Genomic DNA, 21567 nt, shown 5'->3' on the forward strand with positions numbered 1-21567 from the left:
CTGGTCCCTACTTAGGAAGACAGAGGCAAAGAAATCGTTAAATGTGTTAGCTTTGCCATCTGGCCTGACGACTAAGTTGCTTACTGCAAAGGAAGGAGGGACCTCCTGGGCCGCTGAATCCAGTCCCGTGTATTTTGCAGGCAATTGTATCCAGAAGGGGTCCATAAGTTCATCCTCTCCTAGCCATCTCTCGCACCATCGCCTCTGAGCACCCAGTGAAAAGAAACCATTCAGTTAGCCCGACACAGGGGGCACCTATACACGTACATTGAGGCTGCTCCAGTGTGTTGGAACAGAGTCGATTCATTGAGTCTGCTAGAGCGTCGTAATTACCACACTCCAGCAGACTCCAGTGTCGTGTATCAGCGTCCCTGCGCTGAAAAATAGCAGCAGGGGCACTTTAAAGCTCGCCTGAGCTTTTGTTAAAGCGCTGCCCCGCTGCCATTTTTCAGTGCAGGGATGCTGATACACATGACACTCCGAGACATTTCCCCAGCCTCCCGGAGCATGTGTAAAATGCCCAAAGAGCAGGAGAGACCAAGGCACTACCAGTGCTTTGACCACTGCTATGGTAAGGAATGAGGTTAAAACACTCTGAGATGCAACTCGGAAGAGCACCGGTAACGATACCACTGTATCACTGTTCTGATCTCACTGGATCTGCTGAGCTGAAAGAGGTCAGGGCTAGTCTGTGCCCAGTCGGGAAACCCTACGCAGAACACCTAGAATTTTTTTGGTGGTTCTTCTGTAGATGCCGGTCATCACTCTACAGCCAATAATAATTTAAATGTGCTGGCAGAGCAGGAGGGGATGCTGTGCTCCTGAAAGAGCTGGACTCTTCAGATCCAAACAAACAAAGGTCTAGAAAAGTAATGTTCATGAAACATCCCAAGGCACTTCAGTTTAGAGTTAGAAGTGTGATTCAACTTCTGAATCCTTTATTTTCTCTTACAGTTTTTACTGGAAGAGAGAGTTTCCTCTCTTGAAATGTTTGGGGCCTTTCCTCCAGAGGAAAAATGGGTGGGACCTCCATCTCTGGGACCTGGAATTTTGTACTGTGGGTGTAAATCAGATGCTATGAGGTGCGAGTCCTCAGGCTGGTGCCTGTGATTGTTTTGGTTGGTCCAGAGTTTTTATGTGGGTGTTTCACATATAGAAGAGGTGGTACCGGCCTTTTTTTGAAAATGCTCTCTGTTTAGCAGCACTGCTTCACCCTAGCAATGACTGAATGTCAGTGGCAACAATGGGATCTGTGTTTGTGGCTTGGAAAACACTAGAGGATCCTTTGGGAAATGCAGCCTTGTTGAGTGGTCAGATTAGTGGAGTGGGAAGTGAGAGGCCAGGCCGCAGTGTGCTTCAGTATTCTTATCTGCTTTCTCCACTTCTCAGCTTGAATATCACATGCATCTTGCTGCACCACAGCTTCAGCAAGCAGCTGCTGGAGGAAAAAAGGGACGGGCGAGGCATCCGTGCAGGAAGGATGAGGCTGCTGTGAATGCATGTGACGCTAGGATTGTGGTGGGGGAAGAAGAGACCCCCAGCATCTGGAAACCTTTTTACTTTCCTGGTTCTTTGTTCCTAGACCATCTCTAAATTCTTGTGGAAATCAAGCCCTGCTGGGAGTTAGTTACCCAAGCACCGTGGCGCTGCAGAATTGTGTTAAGAAAAAACTAAATATAGCAGCTATCCCACAAAAATTTACCACTTCTGTGACGGCATCCCTATGGCTGGGGGTAACGGGAGTGAGCTAGGACAGCCTAGGGAATAATAGAGAAAGCAAGGAGAGGAGCAGATGCTGCAGTGTATGTAGAGGCTCTGACTGCTGAATCTGGTCACTGAAGCGAAACTAATGCAATCTGTTTCTTATTGACTAGTCAAGGAAACCGCTGCTGCCATCCTGTTCTAATGCCCAGATCCTTTTTTCCAGGTATCTCCACTGCTGGGTATGATCACAGGGACGCTCATCTTAATATTGGTACCTGCTGCTAAAAGAGGCAACGTTGAACAGCTCGGGGGACAGCTGAAGGCTAGGACCTCATGGCCAAGAGACATGAAGGCACTGTTCAGAAAGTAAGAGACATGCTTCACCTCCCTGCACTGTACGATTACCCAGTGGTGGGATCTGAGGAGCTGCAGAAGGCCTGGGAAAGGAAATCGCAGTTGTCTGTTTACTAGATAAGGATCCTACTTACAGGGTTTTGAACCCAGTTTTGGATCAAAGCTTTCTAAGATTCAGATCCAAAATTTTGCTTTAGGATCTGTAGGAAGTTCCCAGCGAGGCTGAAGTGTAGGTGTGGAAACATGAGAGTGGGCCTGCAGCAAACTCTGTTACCAGCTCTCAGATGCTCATACCCTTTATATTCCCTGGTGGGCACCAGGAGAAGAACCCCTTTCTCAAAGTGGAATGACATTAAATACCAAAGGGAATTTTGCAGAGAAAAATCTATAAATGCCCACACGCACTGAGGGTATGCATACACTTGTGCAGGTGTCCACACATTCCCACAGTTGCAGGTGACTACGTATCCTCGCAGGATCTCCTCATAGCTGACACAAATGCATGTACTGAAGGCTCACACTTTCAGCTGTTTAGGGAGTTGCATTTGCTAACTTACTTTCCAGGGTTGAATATGAGTATATGTGCCCTTGTTGGCTAGTGCTGTCAGCCTCTGCTAGGACAGTATTACAAGGGCTAGCAATTTATTTACGGCTGGCTTCATTGTGTATCATATTTTTGGGTACCTGGTCATCAGTGATCCTCTGCCATTCAGAGCTGGGATGCTCAGGTGGGAAACCTGGTGCTCTGAGCCAGAAAGCAGATAGCATTATAGCACAGAGAGTGGCATTTGAGCAGTTGATGTCCTGATGCCTAAGTGCTGAGTGTATGCTGAAAGCCACCAATTCAGTGGTCACGTAGTGCTTTGAAACTGTAAAAAACAGTAGGGATGATGTTTACAGCATTTTACAGTTTCCGAGCTAGAAATTGCTACAACACGAGGAATTAGGAATGCACCCTGGGCCTGATTCTCTGTTGCTCTGCAGTCTGTTGTCACTGGACCCATGCAAAGCAAGTGCTAACCAAAACCAGCCTGGAGCCTGATGGGATTTTACACCTGCTTTGTACAGAGGGAAGTGCCTGCAGAGAAGAGAACTAGGCCTTGTAGACTAGGGGCAATGCTTTAACCAGAGTGACAAAGCAGCATTATGTGGCACAGGACAAACCACAGCACAGTGATCACTGCAGGCAGGTGACCTCCCAGCTACTGATCCTCTGGGAGCCTGCAAGAAAAGTGCCACAAGAGCCCACCTTCTCTACAGGGCGATGAACCCTTTCCCAGGAAGCCCTGTTGTGTGTTGTCAAAGCTCACTTCAGTGGCTAGGCTAACAAGCCTCACCTAGCTCCCGGGGTACTGGTGTAAGGGGTTTGGGGTTGAAGTGCTGCTGTTTTCAGTATTCCTGAGGCATCTGTGGCTCTTGCTTCTTCAGGGTCTCTGCAAAACTAAAGCAGCTGTGAAGCTAAATCTCCTCTTGGCTTTGCCTCTTCCATCTCCCCAGCCGCAGTTATGTGTTCTCGTCACTGGCCACCTCGGCTGTCTCCTTCGCCACGGGGGCGCTGGGCATGTGGATCCCCCTCTACCTTCACCGAGCACAGGTGGTGCAGAAGACGGTGGAGACCTGCAGTTCCCAGCCCTGTAGCACCAAGGACAGGTGAGGCTTATCTGCTGTTTTGGAGAGTGGCTGTCTTACTGGAGGAAACTTGAAAACCCCAGGGATCTTGATGTGAGAGAGTGAGACACAGTTACAAGGATTCCTGTGACTTCTCCTGGCCCTTTGCAACATGGAATCACTGGAGTTTAAGTTCAGGATTCATATCCCTTTCAGCATGAACCTGTTGTGAAGCCAGAATAGGCAACCAGGAAGGTTGAGGAAGAAGAGGTGGCTTTGCAGCAGAGGCGCAGGACAGGGAAACAAGAGGTCTGAATGCTTTACTGTCCCTGCCACTGATCCCTAGCATGGTGTTGAACAGGATCAAGGGTTCTCTGTCTTGGCTTCCCAACCTCTAAGATGTCAGTCACACTACTTTCACAAGACAGTTTTGACTGATTCACACTGAGAAAAGCACTCTGAGATCTTTGAATGGCATGTGGCCTGCTGTAATGTCAGAAGCACCATGTTGGCTCTTGCTCTAAGATTGAGTGGGAGATGGTTGCAGTAGGGATGATGTTTACAAAGGCTGCAGGAGGATGGGCTAGCATGGGGAGCCTGCATTTGGCATGGGGAGGCCAAAGTTCAGGTGTCCAGTTAGTTCCTCTCCCCTGGGGCTGGCAGGAAGTTAGGGTTTTGCCCCTGTGCAACATCTTCCATTAATGGGTTACAGAAAAAGAATAGCTGGTTGCATCAGTCGTCACTGCACTACACGATCTTTATGGGTGGGAGAGACCTCAGACTTACCACGGAACATTAGAAATTGACTTTCCTGTTGTTCCTTTATTTGAAAGTTCTTCATTTAAAATTTGTCCCCATCTTCATCTTTAATATTCCTGTAGTGCTGACCTGGGGACATGGAAGAGATGAGGGGGAGGTCTGTGGGTAACAAGCTGAATAAACCTCCATGCCATATCCTGTAGGAGCTTAATGCTGAAGCATGTTAGGAGATCACCTTCCATCCTGAAGGGATCCCTAAGCATCCTGTAGATTTAATTATCTTTCAGTTACGAATAACGTGCTGCCTCTCCTGAAGCAAAACATGGTATTTGGGAAGAATGCCGCAGGAGTGGATAGCTGCGGTGGGAAATGGGTTGGAAAGATAGTCCACTTCTAGCCTAGCGGACTCATCTCAGAGTTAACACACACACTGAGCAAGAAAGGATTTTGTTTCCTTGCAAAAGGTTTTGATGAAAGTATGGTTTTGTTTCTCATGTGTGTCAACTCCTTTTTATCTTTCCCCAATTCTTTGCATCCACTGAGAATTTGATCAGTTTTTCAATGAAAACCTGATCGTGTTTCATGTCCCCTTCAACAATGTAAAGTTAAAAATGTTTTATTTGAATATTTTTGACCAGTTCTAGTTACTACTCCTCACGTTCGTGCAAACTGCCATGCAGTTTTAATGGCCTGAGGTTCCTGCTTCCCTAACTTTGCATTAAATTATTTAAGGGTGATCCTCCTTGAGACCTTTGACGAGCTAGTAGGTTTTACTACCCTTTATGTGTGCGCACAGGGTAATGGAGGAGAGTGAGAGCTGTGATGAAACGTGACAGTAGAGGAGGAATACGAGGTTTGGATCCTGTGGGCATTGCCCATGCAGTACATGATTCAAAGCTCTGGCACTCTTTTCAGAGCTGAGTTCCTCTGGGGTTTCTCTGTTTGTTTGTACAATGTTTCCATTTTAGTGCAAAACTCTACAGCTAACTCTCAATGTTTTGTTTTTAATAGTTTGATCTTTGGAGCAATCACATGCTTCACAGGCTTTCTGGGTGTGATCACAGGGGCTGGTGCAACCAAATGGTGCCGCTTAAAAACACAACGAGCTGATCCTCTCGTCTGTGCTGTGGGCATGCTGGGTTCAGCCATCTTCATCTGTCTGATCTTCGTCGCTGCTAAAAGCAGTATTGTGGGAGCCTATGTAAGTATGGTCCACAGTGAAAACCGTGAATGGGCAGGGACCATCTTGCGGGTTGAGCCTGACACCAAACCCTCTAGGAAGGAAGCGGTGTTCATCCTTGCACAATCTGGGACTATGACACTGGTCTTATGCTTTCCTCTCTTCTTAATGCTCTTTTCTTTTCTCGTTGCCATTCTGAAAACACATTGAGAGACGGACTGCTTTTCCCTGTGCTCACCATCCGCCTTAGAAACTCACCAAGTCGACCATGTGAGATTCTGGGGCTTAAGTTTATCACGGGCAGAAAGTTGTACGTTCCCCTCTTTGGTTACTTTTGACCGCTTAAGGGGCTATTGTTCTTGCCTAGCATTTTGATATAGGCAAATATGAGATCTCCCTTTATCATAGGAGGGCTGTAATTGCAGCACAGCACATGGTAGTTACAGTACAATTGCACTCTGGCACACATTTTGTTGCCTGTAATTACTATACTATTACCTCACATAACTGAGCCACTTTCTGGATTACTGGGAATCATTACAGTGTGAATACAATGTATTATTAATTGTATTACCATAGTAGTCAGGAACCCCTGTCAGTGACCAAACCCTTGCATTTTGTGCTGTACAAACACAGAAAAAGATGGTCTTTTCTCCAGAAAGTGTGTTATCTAAATTTTTACAAAAAGAGACAACAGATGGTCCAGATCGACAGACAGAAGAGCACAAGAAGACTTTGACAGAATGCATGATCATGCCACTGTTGGGGAATCTTGGTTGGGTGAACCAGTGGAGTAGCTGGGTGAACCATGGTGAAAAGTATTTGATTATGTGGTGAATGCAGAAAGAGCATGACCAGATACGTTTCATATGGGAACCTGAAAAAATTGAAAGTTTTGCCTTTCCCTTGTATTTTCATTCCCCACGATCATAAAACCATAGAAAATTAGGGTTGGAAGGGACCTCAGGAGGTCATCTAGTCCAACCCCCTGCTCAAAGCAGGATCATCCCCGACTAGATTGTACTTTTTTTTTCCCCAGTTCAACAGTGCCTAAGCTGGCTTACAAGAGACTCCTCTTGCAATCCAGTCCCAGGTCTGGATCTCACATGTTGCACCAGAAAATCAAAATGCAGTTCCATGAAGCCCAATCCTAGCTCTCTTGAATGCTCAACTCTGTGCTTTCTTATACAGGGCAGAGATGGTGTGCTTCTGAGAGGCAGTGTGGGAGGACAGGAGTAGGGCCGTTTGGGAGTCCTCATCTCGGAGAATCCCAGCATTTTGCTTCTCGTGCCCATAGCAGGTCAATGCAGTGATTCAGAACTCTGTTTTAAGTGAAACAGGCAAAGATGCAAAATAGCCATTTCTAGTCCACATAGATCCCTTAGCACTAGAGGTAACTGGCCTTGATTTGTGTGTGCTGGGGCTGCTATCACTGTCTTTATATGCTTAGAGAAGAAAGTTTAAAAATAAAAAATCCACAGCAGCTACTTAAAAAGAATCAGAAAGAAATGCAATTCATGGGAACAATCTTTGCTGCAGTGAGCAACAGAAAAATGACCATGCCAGGGTGCTTGAAAGAGCATGTTCTGGGACGGCAAAGCATTCCCCTTTTTTTATTTTTAGCTGGCTCTAAATGATGACTTCTGCCACCTCCCTCTACCTGCCCCTAATTTTAATTCCTAAATGCACACAGACCCATTTTTCTTATCTCCCATACCTGAAGCAGGGAGGAGAGAGATTAAATTGACTGTGCTGTTGTGTGTTGATTCTCCTCTTTTCATGCAAAAAAAACTTCCCTTTCCAATCTTGAAAGGTTTTTCTCCAAACATTTCAAACAAAGGATGATCAAATATTATGCATTCATTGATCCCATTTTAATAATTTCCTAGTTGTTTAATCTCTTGAGAGTGCTACTTTTAATCGTATTTCTGTGTAGCCTTTTTGTACATTGTCACACGTCTATACAAGGATGGATGGAATTACATTCTAAAACCAGTTAATTTTACAAAGCTATAAACAGTGAATATATTAGCTGGTCACTTAGCAAAGTTGCAGAAGTCATATCTGTGTATGGAACAAAAGTAGAGGATGCAGGTTTGCTTGTATTGCTGTTGTGTTTCTTCAGGTAGGTGTTAACAGCTAATACTGCCTACCCCACTGCCCTGGATGTTACAGCTCCATCTCACTTCAATCTTAGCGCTTGTAGAGCAGTGATAAAGGATTAGAGATTTGTCTTCTAGCTAAAGCACTGATTTGGTAGCCAGGAATTGGGAGTTCTGTTCGGAATTGGCACAGCTCCTCTGTGTGACTGTGAGCAAGTTGCAGCCCAGTCTTGCAGGTACAGCAGGTGGCAGCTCTGTCCCAGACCCAGGGCCGTTCCTAGCCCTCACTAGGTTCAAGACTTGGGGCTATCCAGTGTGAATCTGACAGTCTGCTAATCGTTGGTCCCAAGCAATTGCAGTCTGGTTTGAGCTCCCGAGCAGTCTGGGGCTGAGTCCAGCAATCAGTTGATTGCTGGTTGGGCTTCCCCAGGACCGCCCTGGGACTCCCCAGCCACCTGCATGGCTTTTAGAAGTACCAGAAACCCTGGGGCCCCAGGACTGGAGAGCCTCTCTCCCATCCCATGGTCTCCATCCTCAAGGATATCTAAAAACCATGTGTTCAGCCTGGCTTTCTGCAGCCCAGCATTTTTAAGTCCCTTGCTGTGCAGGCTGTGGGGCTCATCAGCTGTGCTATGGGAACTGGCTCAGACACCGTAATAGAGGAAGTGGGATCGGTCACCAAGCTGGTGGGGAATGGGGGAGTAGATAAAGCTGATTTTAGAAACACATGAAGGAAGCTTTCCATCCGTGCCTGCTAAGACTTGCTAAACAAGGCAAGCTGTTCCTGGCAGTGACCAGCTAGTCAGAGGAGTTCAGAGAACTTAAACCATTGTACAATCAAAACACAAGCCATGGTCACATTAGAACCAGAACACGATACACCCCTTTCTCCATGTCCCCCAACTCCCTCCCACCAAAAAACACATATGTACAACACGAACAAGGCAGATGAACGCTGTTGGTTCCACTGGGCATGTTGCCAAACCTTTCCTTCCTTCCTGGAGACCATCACAACTCGAGGGGCAGTGCAAAACAGTACGCTTCCAAAGTATCACTCCAAAGCCCAGTGCACCGGGCAATATTTACAGTTTTGGACTGCATCTAAGGCAATGAAGACTGTGTTTGTGCATAGAAAGAACTGAGGCAGTTAGAAGATGAATTTGCACCAGACCTAAGAGAACACAGATGAAGTGGATTTAGAAATGCATTGTTGGCTTCAGCCTCCATAGTGGTCGGTCCATCTCTTAGCACTGAATTTAGTGTTTTAGGTGCCATATCAAAAGCCAAGTGGTCGGACAAAACAAAATGAGCTTTTTTTTTTTGATACCCTAGCAAGTGTCTGCCTCCCCGTTTGAGTAGAAAGCCAGTCTGTCAGCTTATCTGAAGGGTATGTTGTGTACAAACCCGAGCAGTGCATGGACGTAGGTAGATGCTTGTGTGTCAGCATTGAATTGTGACATATAACACTGCACAAATGTAGTGTTAAAACAATGGTACAAAGCTGAATTATAAATAACTGGCTCCTTCCTTTGTGCGAGAGGCAGGAACTCTCCGCAAGACATTCCAGCCTTGTTTCTTTTGTGTGCAAGAAAATCTGGGTATAGTCTCTTGACCATTGAGCCAAGGATTGAATTGGCCGTAGAGCTTAAAGCCCTAGTTCTGCACAGAAAGTGTTGGAGTGCTCTGTTGAGTGGTCTGGGTCTACATAATTATGTGGCTAGTTCTCCGATGAACTGGTGCCTAAATTATTACTACAGACTCCAAAATTTGTCCTTGAGAGGAGGGACAGGGATCTATATGGCAAGGGAATCTTGCCTTCCCACTGCCATACCTCTTCTGTGGTTGGTTAGAGGAAAGTCATCCTCAGTTTGCTAGTTAAGACTCAACTAGTTACTAGTAATGAGCTTAATGTGGACTTTGTACCTTTTCTGACTCGCTGATTGCGTTTTTCAACGTAAAATCCACTGAAGATATCTGTTCAGTTTGGATTTGTTATGTTAAACTACCACTCATGACACTGGCCTTTCATTCATCAGTTTTCTAGAATGTAAACCATGTTTGTGAACAAAGATGTAATCTGAGCCGTCAGAGGTTAGGTAAAAATGTATTGATTCTCTCTCTCTCTCTCTTTTTTTTTTTTTTTAACATTTAGCATATTAACTGGGGACTTATGGACAGGGTAGAAAAGCTTCTGGCAGCTCATTCCTCCTGCCTTTGGTTGCCAGTGAATAAATCTTTTTTCTGTGTTTTGTTATGACAGATTTGCATTTTTATCGGTGAAACTCTTCTGTTTTCAAACTGGGCTATCACAGCAGACATACTGATGGTGAGTCTATATTAACAATGCATTTTTCCTTTGGGATGGGGTGGGGGGCGGGTGTTAAAGCAGCTTTTCAAATTGCTATGGAAAACAGATGCATGTCTGCAACAGCCTTTCAGTGCTGCCCTTTAACTCTTGCCTGCTATTGCCTTTTCCACTGAGAAAGAGAGAAGCATCCTTCTCTATCTTTGTTTTGAACATCATTTGTTAGACTGAACAACCGCAGAATTCAAATGGTGCCCTGAAATCCAAAGCAACTGTACAGCCATCCTGTGTGTGGAGCTCAGCGAGCATTGAGGAATAGGCTTCCTTTGGGTTTTATTTTTGACACCCACAGTCCCCGTTGGTTTTCCTGTGGTCTGGGAAATCACTTTCTTCCCTTTTCCCCACATCCAAAGCCAACCGTTTCTCTCTCTCCTGGTTTTGCCCCACAAAACCTGCCATTCAATACCTGTACAATAGGAAACTGCCCCTGGGAAAGAACACAGGAAAGGAAAGTCCAAAGAATTTTTTAACACCCCTCTGTTTTAAGGGGAAGCCGTCAAGGTTTATTCACATCGTGTTCCTGATCTTCCACTTTTTTCTCTGCCTAAAGCATGTTCTGCCTTCCTGATCAGAAAACTAATCTTGACCACTGGCTGCTTTGGTGAAATGGTCTGTTTTCCTGGTATAACTCTCTGTGCATTTGTAGTCCCATCCATCTGAGGATCTCCAAGCATTTCAGAAACGCTGGTTCTTGGAAGTACCACTCTGCAGATGTTATTAATAGCTCCTTTTTACAGATGGGCAAACTGAGGCATAGAGAGATTACAGTGCTCTCTGAAAGTCACATGGTGAATCTGCAAACGAGCCTAGTCCTATGCTTACATCTTGAGGCAACTCACTTCATCCCAGGAACAGCCCTCGTTTTTCTTTCACTTAGGTTTATTTCCCACCAATACTAAACCCCTTTGACTTCTGTGCAGCAATTTTTTTATTTACACACATTTAAATAAGGAGAAAATCTGGCTCGGTATTTCTAAGGTGTAAGGCTCCGATTAAGCCAAGACTTTCAGCTTGCGCTTACGTTGTCTGCTGAATACTTAAGCACACGTCTGTCTACCTACGGTACTTCTGTGCTATTCCTAACTGTCATGCATGAGAATCTCCAAATCTGTGTTGAATGTATCCTGACAGCGTCCCTGTGAGGCATGGGAAGTGCCGATTTCCGCTTCTGCAGAGAGGGAACCGAGACTCGGAGAAATCTGAGCAATGTCTTTGCTGCAGTTGCTGCTGCTTGTTTAGACGGTGCTTTAAGTTAGCTGTCAGGGCAGCTGCGGCGGCATGAAACACTGCATGGGCTGAGATGCTGCTCGAGTATCTGTATCCAATGCCAAGTTCTTTGCTGCTACTGGAACTTGAGCTGGCAGGTTGAAAGCTATCTCAAGCAAGTTTACCGTGGCTGTAGTCACAGCAGTGACTGCAGTATAGCTATGCCCCAAATGCTTTGGTCAAGGTCACCCGAGACATCTATAGCAGATAAGCAGAATGAATCCTGGTCTCAAGCATGTCATCCTTTCCCTAAATGCTGGGTGAAATTGGAAGATAAAGGACCCGATCCTGCTTCCATCTTGATCACTTGGGATTTTCACATTGATCTCAATGGGTTTTGTAAGATCCTTTGACTCTTTTTAAGGTTTTATAGTGTCTGCAGATTCCATATGTGCTTGGGATTATATATGCAATTCGGTTTTGCAGGGATGCTGCTGTCACTTCTACTAGTGAAAAAACCCAAAGAAAGAATGAGTTAGAAATGCTTTCGAAGTTCCAGTTTAAAAATAAAACGGAAACTAAATGAGGTGCATGAGGGGGCACAAAATCTTACCAAAAATGGGTTTTTAATCATTGGCATCGACTTTTTAACCAGGCTTTCACTTGTGTATCTAGACAAATGGTCTGACTGTAATAGACAGTAGTGTCCCTGCTTTATACATTATCAGCATGAGCAAGTCTGTAAAAACACTATACAAATAAATGTGAACATCCATTCAGATCAATGCAAGCACATAAATAGTTGGTCAGAAGTGCATTTACATTACACATGGGGCTAGAGAGGATGTGTAGTCAGACAGTAGGTGAGGGCTAGGATTATAGCTGATTTTTTTTCAGACAGCTTCATAATGGTCCTAGCCAGCAGAGAGGTGTGTTAATGCTCCAGCCAGGATGCACTTTAAATGGTAATCAGGAGGAATTAACTTGCAATACATTTATTGACGTAAAAGGAAGAACACTTTGCAGGCCTGTAGCACCGTCAGACTGAGACTCTCAGAGCATTTTACAGACATTAAGAACTGAAGCTTCACAACATCCTTCTAATGCACATAAATGTTATACATAAAAAAAAAAAAAAAAAAAAAAAAAAAAAAAGAAATGAGGAAACTAAGACTCAAAGAAAAAAGGTGTTTTCCAGAAGCTGTCAGCGCAGGTTTAACTCTGCTCCCACTGAAGTCCATGGGAATTTCTCTCCAACTTCAGTGGTAGAATTAGGCCAAGTCAGGGCTTTTGAAGAGGATTTACAGATCTCCTGACTGCCTAAAGGTCCAATCCTCTGAGTTGCAGAACAGTTTACCAGAGTGGGCAGGCTCAGGTGCCAAGTTCCCTGGCAATGCTGGGACATTTGCTTGTTATTTTAATATTTAAAGGATGTCTCTTGTAAGCTCACTCCCTGCATTGCTTGCCCTGCTGCTCTCATGGATTTAGCTGGCCTGTGAAAGACCATAATGAGTTGGATATGACAGACCCTCTGTGCTGCAGGATTGCTTGTGCTTTGTTGTCTGGGGTTCTGAAAGGCTGATATTTACTCCAAGAGCAGATTTTCACAATACAAACCTTATTCTCCTGGGTGCAACTCTCCAAATCTCCATCGAGGCACGTGCTTGAGCGAGGGCGCTGAGGGGGACTTCTTACAGAGGATACTAATTATGAAACATATTTTATCTGCCAGATTTGCAAATTGGTCTCAAAGTCACCCAAACCCCAAAATAGCATTAAAACTGCCGTGTAACAGCAGTAATGAATGAGCTGCAGTGCATCAGACAGCAGGAAGAAAGGTGGCTTCCTGCCACTGAGAAGCTGCATACTTTCAACCACAGGTGATACCAGGGAGTGCTCTGCACTGTCTGGTCCTAAAAGCATTTCTCCCCCATGGCAGCTTTTAAGAATAGAGAAGATTGGTGCTGGCTTGGTAATTTTCCTGTGCAAGATCCAGTGTCAATGGCTAAGTGAGGGCTTAGCTACTGAACCCCAGGCCAGATTCAAAAAGTGATGGGTCTCCTACAGAGAAGACCAGTTCCCCATGTTTACCTTGTCAAAATGCTTCCCATATTTTTTGGCAGGTTTTTCCTAAAACAGCCCAGTGCTGCCTATGGGGAAGTGCAGCCTTTAATTAATGCTGTAGATCCAAATGTTGTCTTCAGGTCTGAAACAGGTGTAAGATGACTGGGATATATATCACTGCAGTAAATACAGTATGAGTGCATATAGGTATCACAGCTGCTTTGCTTCAGCCATCCAAATTAGTAGCAGAGGCAGTCTGTGATGGATGAGGTTCCCTAGGGTCAGATTAAGTGAAGGTGTAGAATAAGTATATGCAGTTGTACAGACCTACCTTGGAAAGGCCAACAAAGCTCTGATCATAGAGAACCTACCTGGAGGCATTCTCAGTGCTTTGGAGTGTATCCCAAAGTCGTCTTCAGAGCTGTTTGGAAGGACTGCCTGCCCTTCCTCCTTCACCACTTCTTCAAGTCTTTGTAGCTGGATGCAAGTAAAATATTGGCAGTCCATCAAGTGGAAGCAAGGTGGGAGCATCTGAAGCGGAAGCAGCATTGTTTAGAAGCAGCTTTGGCTGCCCATGCCATCTAGGCTCCTCAGACATCCTTACAAATCACATTATTTATGTTCTTGGAATTGGTTGGGAGGTGGGGATCTGCACTAAAAGACAGCATTTACGTGTTTCTCAGCCCTTGGGGTAAGTTGTGTTCCCTGGCCACATCTAGCCAGTTTCCAGTACTTTTTGCTTGCAATCTAAATAAGCAGACATTATTTTTCTATTGTATTTTTCTTAGTCTTTTGGGCCCATTCCAAAGCCCACTGAAGTCAAGGGAAGAAACTACCGCTGATTGTAATGGGCTTTTGGATCAAGACTTTTCCTTCCTTTTGAATGATAGTTCCAAGAAATTTTGGACAGTTAACAGCTCCATAACACTCTCAACAGCCAGATCAGTGCTGGCTCAGGCCTTCCTTGCCTCTGATACTGAACTAATTCAACATGCAGTATTCTGGGCTTCCTATCTGTCCCAGCGCAAACATCAAATCAGCAGCAACGCTTTAAAGTTTAAAACAATGGGCTTGCTTGCAGAGTTAAAAGAGCTAGCACCTACAATTCAGAGTTTTGGAGTGACCTTTTAACTGGGGAAGAGCATTTGTCCATAGATATGATATGCTTAACGTTAAACCGAGCAGGGGGAACATACTGTCTGGAAAGAGCAGTTCTTATATCTTCGCTAGGAGAAAGGAACGTCCGTAATAAAACCATGGCCTTTCCAAACCTCTATTTAAAGAGGTGAGGCTCACCAGAGCTGCTTTGTCAGCCTCCCCGCACATCCTGTGTGATGTGTGCCTCCCAACCTGGAATTGGAGAGACAAGCCAGGACAATCCCACACTCTTCCCCTCGGATTCCGGTTTCTGCGGGGATGTTGTAACCAGCCTGTGTATGGTTTGAATTTGGCTCTATTTTAGTATCGAAATGCAGTTCAGATCTGTAATTTACTGCTATCCTCCCTAGAATAGTAGCTAATGTTTACTACCAGCTATTTCCTCTCTGTCAAAATAAAATACCCTTTAAGCAGGAACAACATTTCCCCCCTCCCAATATTATTTAAAGTTGGTGAAAAAGTGTAATGTTTCATTTGGTGGCTGCATTATATTTTTTTCGCTAGGACTTCAAACTAGACATATAAACGTATTTGGCATTATAAAGGCAGCCTGGTTTTGACCATCAATAATTTAATTAGTTAGGGAAGGCTAAAGTCTTACTGGAAGTTGTATTGCTATTTGCAAAGCTGCATTTTTTTTTTTTTTTTTTAAGAATAATTAATGTTCAGGACACAGTTTTCTCCCAATGACACTTATTTACTGGTACTCATTTTTCAAAAGCAAGTTTTCATCTCAGGCCTATAAATTTTTGTATTTGCCTTTGTCCTTTTGCTGGAAAGGGTGAACCTTATGGAAAGGACTGTGAGTCAGGAGTCTGGGTTTCCCTGCCAGCTCTGACACCACCTGCAGCTTAAGACAAGAAACCTGTTAACATAAATTAATTTTTCCTCGGGTCCATCCAGGTACGACTGCTGGAGGGTAAAGTCTTCCTGTATATCCTCAAAGACGTCGTTCTCAAGCAGTCGCACTTAGAGCACTTCCACATGCACCCATGCAGTCTTGGCTGGGGGAGATGTGAGACTGGAATTCACCTGGGGGACGCCCAGTGCCCTTGCACCTGTATCACGGGCTAGCAATAGGGAGATGGTGAGGCAGCAGCAATATCTGGTTTCCACTGCTAGTTCCACTCATGATTTTCTTTGTGACCTGTGGACAGTCGCTGTGCATTTTTTTACCTTCCTGTAGAACAACAATAACCCATCTTCCCCCCACAGGCATGCTGGGAGCCTCACTCAGCGTTTCTTTGAGTTCCTTGGATAAAAGGTGCTATAGAAGGGCTCTGTATACTTATTATAGCCACGATGCAGCTGGGGAACTTGTCACATTTTGCTGTCTCCTAGCTCACGTGGTGCTAAACTACAAAAGCTTAACAAAGTTGTCTGAGTAGCATGTTGGATCATTGTACACCGGTGGCATTTGCAGCTCCATCCAGTCCACCATAACTCAAGGGCATTCCAATTTTCAGAGGCAGCTAAGTCCTATTTTTTTTACCTGCTGTTCCTAAACGCTCTGAGCCACTGTGTTTGAAATCAGTCATCCCTCAAGGAGACCTTTCCCCATGGGGTCTTTTGCATTGTGGATTCATTCAAGGTTTTTTCCACTCGCGTGATCCTCTCTTTCCACTTCAGGGAGATGGTAACTATACCTCTCCTCCCTTAGGAGGAAATGATGTGGCATTAAAAGATTGCCTCGCATTCCTTCTCCAAGAGACGTGTGTTACGCTGGAGCAATTAGCTCAGGGCAAATAGAATCAGCAAAGACCCATTCATCCCTAGCACAACTCCATTGTTGGGTGATAAACCCAGAAGGGTTGAGAAGGGAGATACAAGAGTGAGCTGAAGTCTAGAAAAGCATATCTTTAATGAGAGACTAAAGAAGTTCAGTCTCTTTATTTTGTCAGAGAGAAGGTTGAAATGTGATTTTTTTTTTGGTATGTAGACAACTCTTTACTCCAGACAGAGCCACTTTCAATGGCTACAAGTTAAAGTGAGGCATTTGAGGATTTAGGGACATGGTAGATCCTTCGTCATTCATAACTGCTCCATCAAGACTCACTCGCTTTCTGTAAGATGCTGAGCCAGCATCCCTGGGCTGGTTATAGAAAGAATTGGGTGAGATTCTTTGGCAGGCTTTGCGCGTGAGATATCGGTAGACAGTTGTCCATTCTGCCCTTAAATTTATCGTTCCATGATAAATCTCAGACCACAACCTAGGCTTCGCTTCATTGGCCAGTCCTCCATTTCCAGTGAGCTCTGATCCCTTAACAGGGAAATAATACTCATTCCTGTTCTCCTGCTGACTCAGGTTGATTTTGCTTGACCTGACATCATGGGGTCGTAGGAGCAGACGGCACAATGATGAATTTCTCCAGTGCGTCACCGTTAACTTTTGTTAGTATAAGCAGACAAAAAAAATCTGAGGCAGACCTCAGACCTGAGGAGGTGCTGCCCTTCATAGTTATGCCAACAAAAGCTAGAACCTGACAAATGTCTTTGCTGTTAGCGGCCCTTGTGCTTGATGTCCTGTAAAGTAAACACCGGCCATCTAAAAACGTGGGTTGCAGTGGGTGAGAGGGAGAGCTAATGTGCTGGAGGAGGGGAGCTAATGGAGAAGGTAGAATCTGGGGAGTCTGTAAGGGCTGCATGCTGAGCCCATTTGTAAGCCACAGTCCTGCATAAAATATTACCAAAAGAGAGAGCAGGTGAAGCAGGATGGAGACCCTCCTTTCTCTAAGCGTCTGCAACTAGAAACTTGGTGATGATAGCAAAGCTCCAGAGCTGCCCACATGATTGCAGCCTATGCAGAGCTGGAGTGCAGCTGCCTTTGCTGCTGAAAGCCCTGGTGTCACTTTCCCAGTCTCTGATGACAAAAGAGCCCAGCTTAGATCTGGAGCTGGGAGCGGCCCAGCTACTCGGGGCAGCTAGGCAGGTTCTCTGTTTGACTTTCCACCTTTATTTGTTTGCCTCTTTCCTTGCAGTACGTGGTCATCCCAACACGCCGTGCAACCGCAGTGGCCTTGCAGAGCTTCACCTCGCACCTTCTGGGAGACGCTGGCAGCCCCTACCTGATCGGATTTGTAAGTGCACACCATGATGCTTGAGGGGAGGATGTCTTTATTAACTGAGGGTTTGTAAAAGGTGATTTCCAATCTGGAAAATGAAGCCCTGCCTCTACCCACGGAGCAGGAACCCTGTGGTTATCAATACTGTAAGTTCCTGAAGATTAACAGTAATGTACAGTAATTTGGCCCATCATCTCACAGAGATAACTCATAGGCCTCTTCTTCCAGCTGAGCACCCTGGAGGCGTATAGAGTATTTCGGATGTTCCCATCTTTCTTGCTTCTGTGGTTTCTATTTAAAAAAATAATTTTTGCTCCACCTAGCTCATATCTGCATCTTTCATCACCTTGAGGCAAGTGAATGATACAATACACATTTACATTTATATCACCAACAGGTCTCTGGTACTCTGTAAGACACAAAAAGTACAATTCTTTGCCTTACAAGTCATTCTCTCAAGGGAAGCTCAATGCAGTGAGGAACTGAGAGGTGGGAAGAACTTAGGAGTATGAATATGTATGATCTTACTAAATTTATGATTAACTCCAAATCTTGTGAGCATTGCAGTAGAAGTGATTTTAGGGGGGATTTGAATGGTGAAAGGATAGTGTCTTGGGAAAACAGGAATTGGGAGAGGCTGTTTTGTGCCTGGCAGGCTTCATGGGAAAAGGCGTGGACGGGAGAGACCGAGTGTAATGAAGAAGCCAATGAGGCTAACATATTGGTGGCAATTATAGGAGGGAAGGGCTGAAATGTAGACTTGGACCTATGTTTTGTCATATTGCATGTCAGGATGTGTGCGCACACAATTATGGCTCCCAAGCCTCACTGATTAAATGCTTTTCCCCTTTGCTTCATGTTGCCAAAAAGGAAGTAATAGTGAAGTGGAAAAAAGCGTAGATGGACTTAAATTCATCTCTGAAAAAGCTGCTCTGGTGCTGTTTGGTGTGATAGAAAGATCTTTGGTTTCCTAAGCCAGTGTGCCAAATCCTGTAGAATCCATGGACTGTTTGACCTGCAAATTGTATAAAGATACCAGGGTACTATGGGATGAAGGTCTGCCAAGCTCGCTGCTATACTGGGATTTCTATGATCCTGTCATTGTTGAAGATAGGTTTTATCTTCAGGCTAGGAAACTATCATATCATGGCAGGTGCCAGCATCCTGTATTTTGTAGCTTCTTCTGGCTTGGCTTGGCTCTCGTATTCCCTGTGGCATGGTGGCAGAAAGGTCATCTGGGGATTTCAAAATACAGAAGAGCTAATATTGTTTCAAACGAAAGAGTGAACACTTGATTTCACTGCTGAATTTGCAGGCCAGCAATTTATTCTTTTAAGTACCTGCAGGTCTCACTGTATGAATTATCTGCCTGAGTAAGGACTATAGGATGAAGCCCTAGATAATGATAAAAATCCCTGTTGGAGAGGTATGTAGGCCTGGAGGTGGGGCAGGGGAGAGCGACTTGGTTGAGGGATGGGATTTTCAAGGGAGCCTCTGAGCGTTAAACACCTATCTCGTATTAACTTCCAACAGAGGTTGGGTGTCCAGTTCCCTTTGGCTCTTACAAGAATTGGAGCTTTAGGACGTCACTCTGTTGGATGTGGTCAGACTATACCGAGTTGTAGATCTGTAGAGGGGGGAAGGCTAGGCAAGCAAAGAATATGGTGACCAAAGAGCTTTCAGTTGGGGTTCTCCCTTCCATCCTCACCCTGGGGTGTACGATGCAGTCTCCGGGTCTTCTTTCTTTTAGCAGTTAATGAGATACATGCCAGAGGAAGCTCCTTTTGCTCACGGAGGCTTTTGAGAAGTTCAGAAGCCCCCACTGATCGCAGCTGCTTATGCTGCTGATTTCTGGGTGGTAGCAGTTGGGATGCTTTCTTGAGTGGCTCCCTGGGTGACTTCAGCCACTCACAGGATTGCAGGCGCTTGACTGTCTCAACAAGTTATCCCCATCTGTATCAGCTCCCATAAAATACATGGATTTTAAGGGTACTGTAGGTTGTAGCTGTGTTAGACTCTAGGGACTTAGGCAGACAAGGTTCTTTGGGTGAATCTGATCAGTTTTACCCAAATAACCTTGCCTGCATCTGGATTTTAAAGCCTGGTTCTGATGTACAGAAAGCCCTTCACACTAAGGCCTGGTGATTTTTTTTTTTTTTGTGGTCATTGGGAGCCCAAGTCATCTGCTTGAGTGAGAACTGGAGGTTGACTTAATCCGTCCTTGTTCCAGACTTTGTGGCAATGCAGACTTGGGCATTTGTAATCTTGCTCTAGGCTCAGGCAATTTCGTATTGCCAACCAAGCTGCCCAGTGTGTTTTTGCATTTAAAAAGTGAGTGGGAAGAGACCTCTGTGTGTAGCTGCTTTTCCTAGCTCTTTAAATATTGATAACATGAATGCAGTTTTATCCTGGTAAAAGGCACTGAGACTGTCTTATGAAGATGCTATGCAAATTCATTTGATTAAGGTGGTGGCTGTAATTTTTGTAAGAAGGTTTTACTACCTACCTAGCATTGGGGATCAATTATGGTAAATTGGTACTGGCAGCTCATTCATAAAACATGGAAAGTGCCCTTGCAATCACTTATTGGGTGAGGTGGTGCCTGCACCTCAGCAATTTACTCCATATTTGCCAAGCAGTCATTTGTGGAATTTGTATCAATCCTACTTGGCGAAATAGGGTCTGTTGCACTCCCAAGACGGGTGGCAAGGCTTTTGACAACTGCAGTGCTTTGCATTCAAGAACTTTTGCGCTTCCCCACCCTTGCCAGGCACTTTATTATCCGTTTTGTAAATGGGACAACTGGAGCAAAGGTCTGTTAAGAGACTCACCTAAAATCCCACTGCAAACCAGTGCCTGGTTATAAAGCTCAGTTGTCCTAACCCCCTGCTCTCAGGCTGTCATCTCTGGACCATGTTGCAAGCCCAAGAAGGTTCAATGAGTGTAACCAAGGGCATAATGTGGTCCACTGTTAACTCGGGTAATAGAGCACAGCTACATATTTCCACAAGCTCCCTCTCTTCTGAACTGTATCGCTGGCTATGGGGTAGGGGGAGGCTTTAGAAGTGCCTCTAGGTTGGTGTGTGTGAGGATGTGTCTGTCTTCGCGGCCGGGGTTTACAGCATTGCCAGACATGAAAGGCAGCTTTCCCCAGCACTCTGGCAGGGTCCTTTGATTCAGGAAACTCATGCAGACAGACAGCTTTCTGGGCTCCGCTCTTGGCACTCTGCACTCTGTGCTCGCTCCCCCTCTGAGCACAACCAGTGCTTTCCTCCTCCATCCTCGTGTGTGCTTCCAGCCCTGCCGGGGACAGCAAACAGGCATCTGCACCAGGGTCCCTCCTGCCCGTGATCTGCAAGGGAAATTTCATTCACTGACAGAAGTTGTCCTCGCTGCCCTTGTGCTGCTGTCCCTCATGTTTACCTGGCTGCTTTACAGAGCTTTCCTGCCCCGCATCCCTTTCTTCTCCTGTTGTTTCAAGGCTTGATGGAGTTGGGTGTTCAGAGGGTCTTGCTGGCTCATGCTCTGTTTTTTTCCCCCTGCACCTTCTCTCAGCCTAGGCTCTCCTGCGTTCAACTGGTGCTATCACCCCACTGCCACCTCTGCAGCGTGACCTGTGAGATGCTGCTTCACGTGACTTCATACCTGTGCAGTGGGTGACTGTCCCTCGTGCTTTTTTTCCCCTGAGAGGAAGTGCCAGTGTCACATAAGGTTATAGCTGACCCTTCACCTGGACTACTCCTCCATGTATCTAATTAAAAAGCCTCCCTTTAATGCAAATGGCCACTACTACTGCCAACCTCATTTGAATCCCTGTACTTTTGATAGCTTTATCTTGACAGCGTGGGATGGAGGGGTGTGCCCCTTCTCCAGTTTGCAGGTACACCTATCTGCCTGGCAGATGGATGCAGCATCTGCAAAGGGCTCCTTGCCCTTTGTAATGATCTCTGCCTAGAGCCACAGGGCCAAAGCGAGAAAACGGCAAGTGACCTCATGGTCCAGTGT

At 45.4% G+C, this 21567-nt stretch overlaps 1 protein-coding gene across 1 annotated transcript in view; it reads left to right on the forward strand.

The window, feature by feature from the left end:
• Positions 1 to 21567, forward strand: part of LOC109316925 (protein spinster homolog 2) — a gene marked incomplete at its 5' end in the record, with an annotated part of 169584 nt that overhangs the window by 120481 nt on the left and 27536 nt on the right. The window contains 5 exons of the mRNA XM_019545296.1: positions 1928 to 2070; positions 3556 to 3708; positions 5437 to 5626; positions 9968 to 10033; positions 17479 to 17577. Of these exons, the coding sequence (XP_019400841.1) occupies positions 1928 to 2070; positions 3556 to 3708; positions 5437 to 5626; positions 9968 to 10033; positions 17479 to 17577 (651 nt within the window). The remainder of the gene's footprint in view (positions 1 to 1927; positions 2071 to 3555; positions 3709 to 5436; positions 5627 to 9967; positions 10034 to 17478; positions 17578 to 21567) is intronic.

Source organism: Crocodylus porosus, unplaced genomic scaffold (assembly GCF_001723895.1).
Source record: "Crocodylus porosus isolate Cpor-Errol unplaced genomic scaffold, CroPor_comp1, whole genome shotgun sequence".
In the NCBI taxonomy this organism is placed as follows: Eukaryota; Metazoa; Chordata; order Crocodylia; family Crocodylidae; genus Crocodylus; species Crocodylus porosus.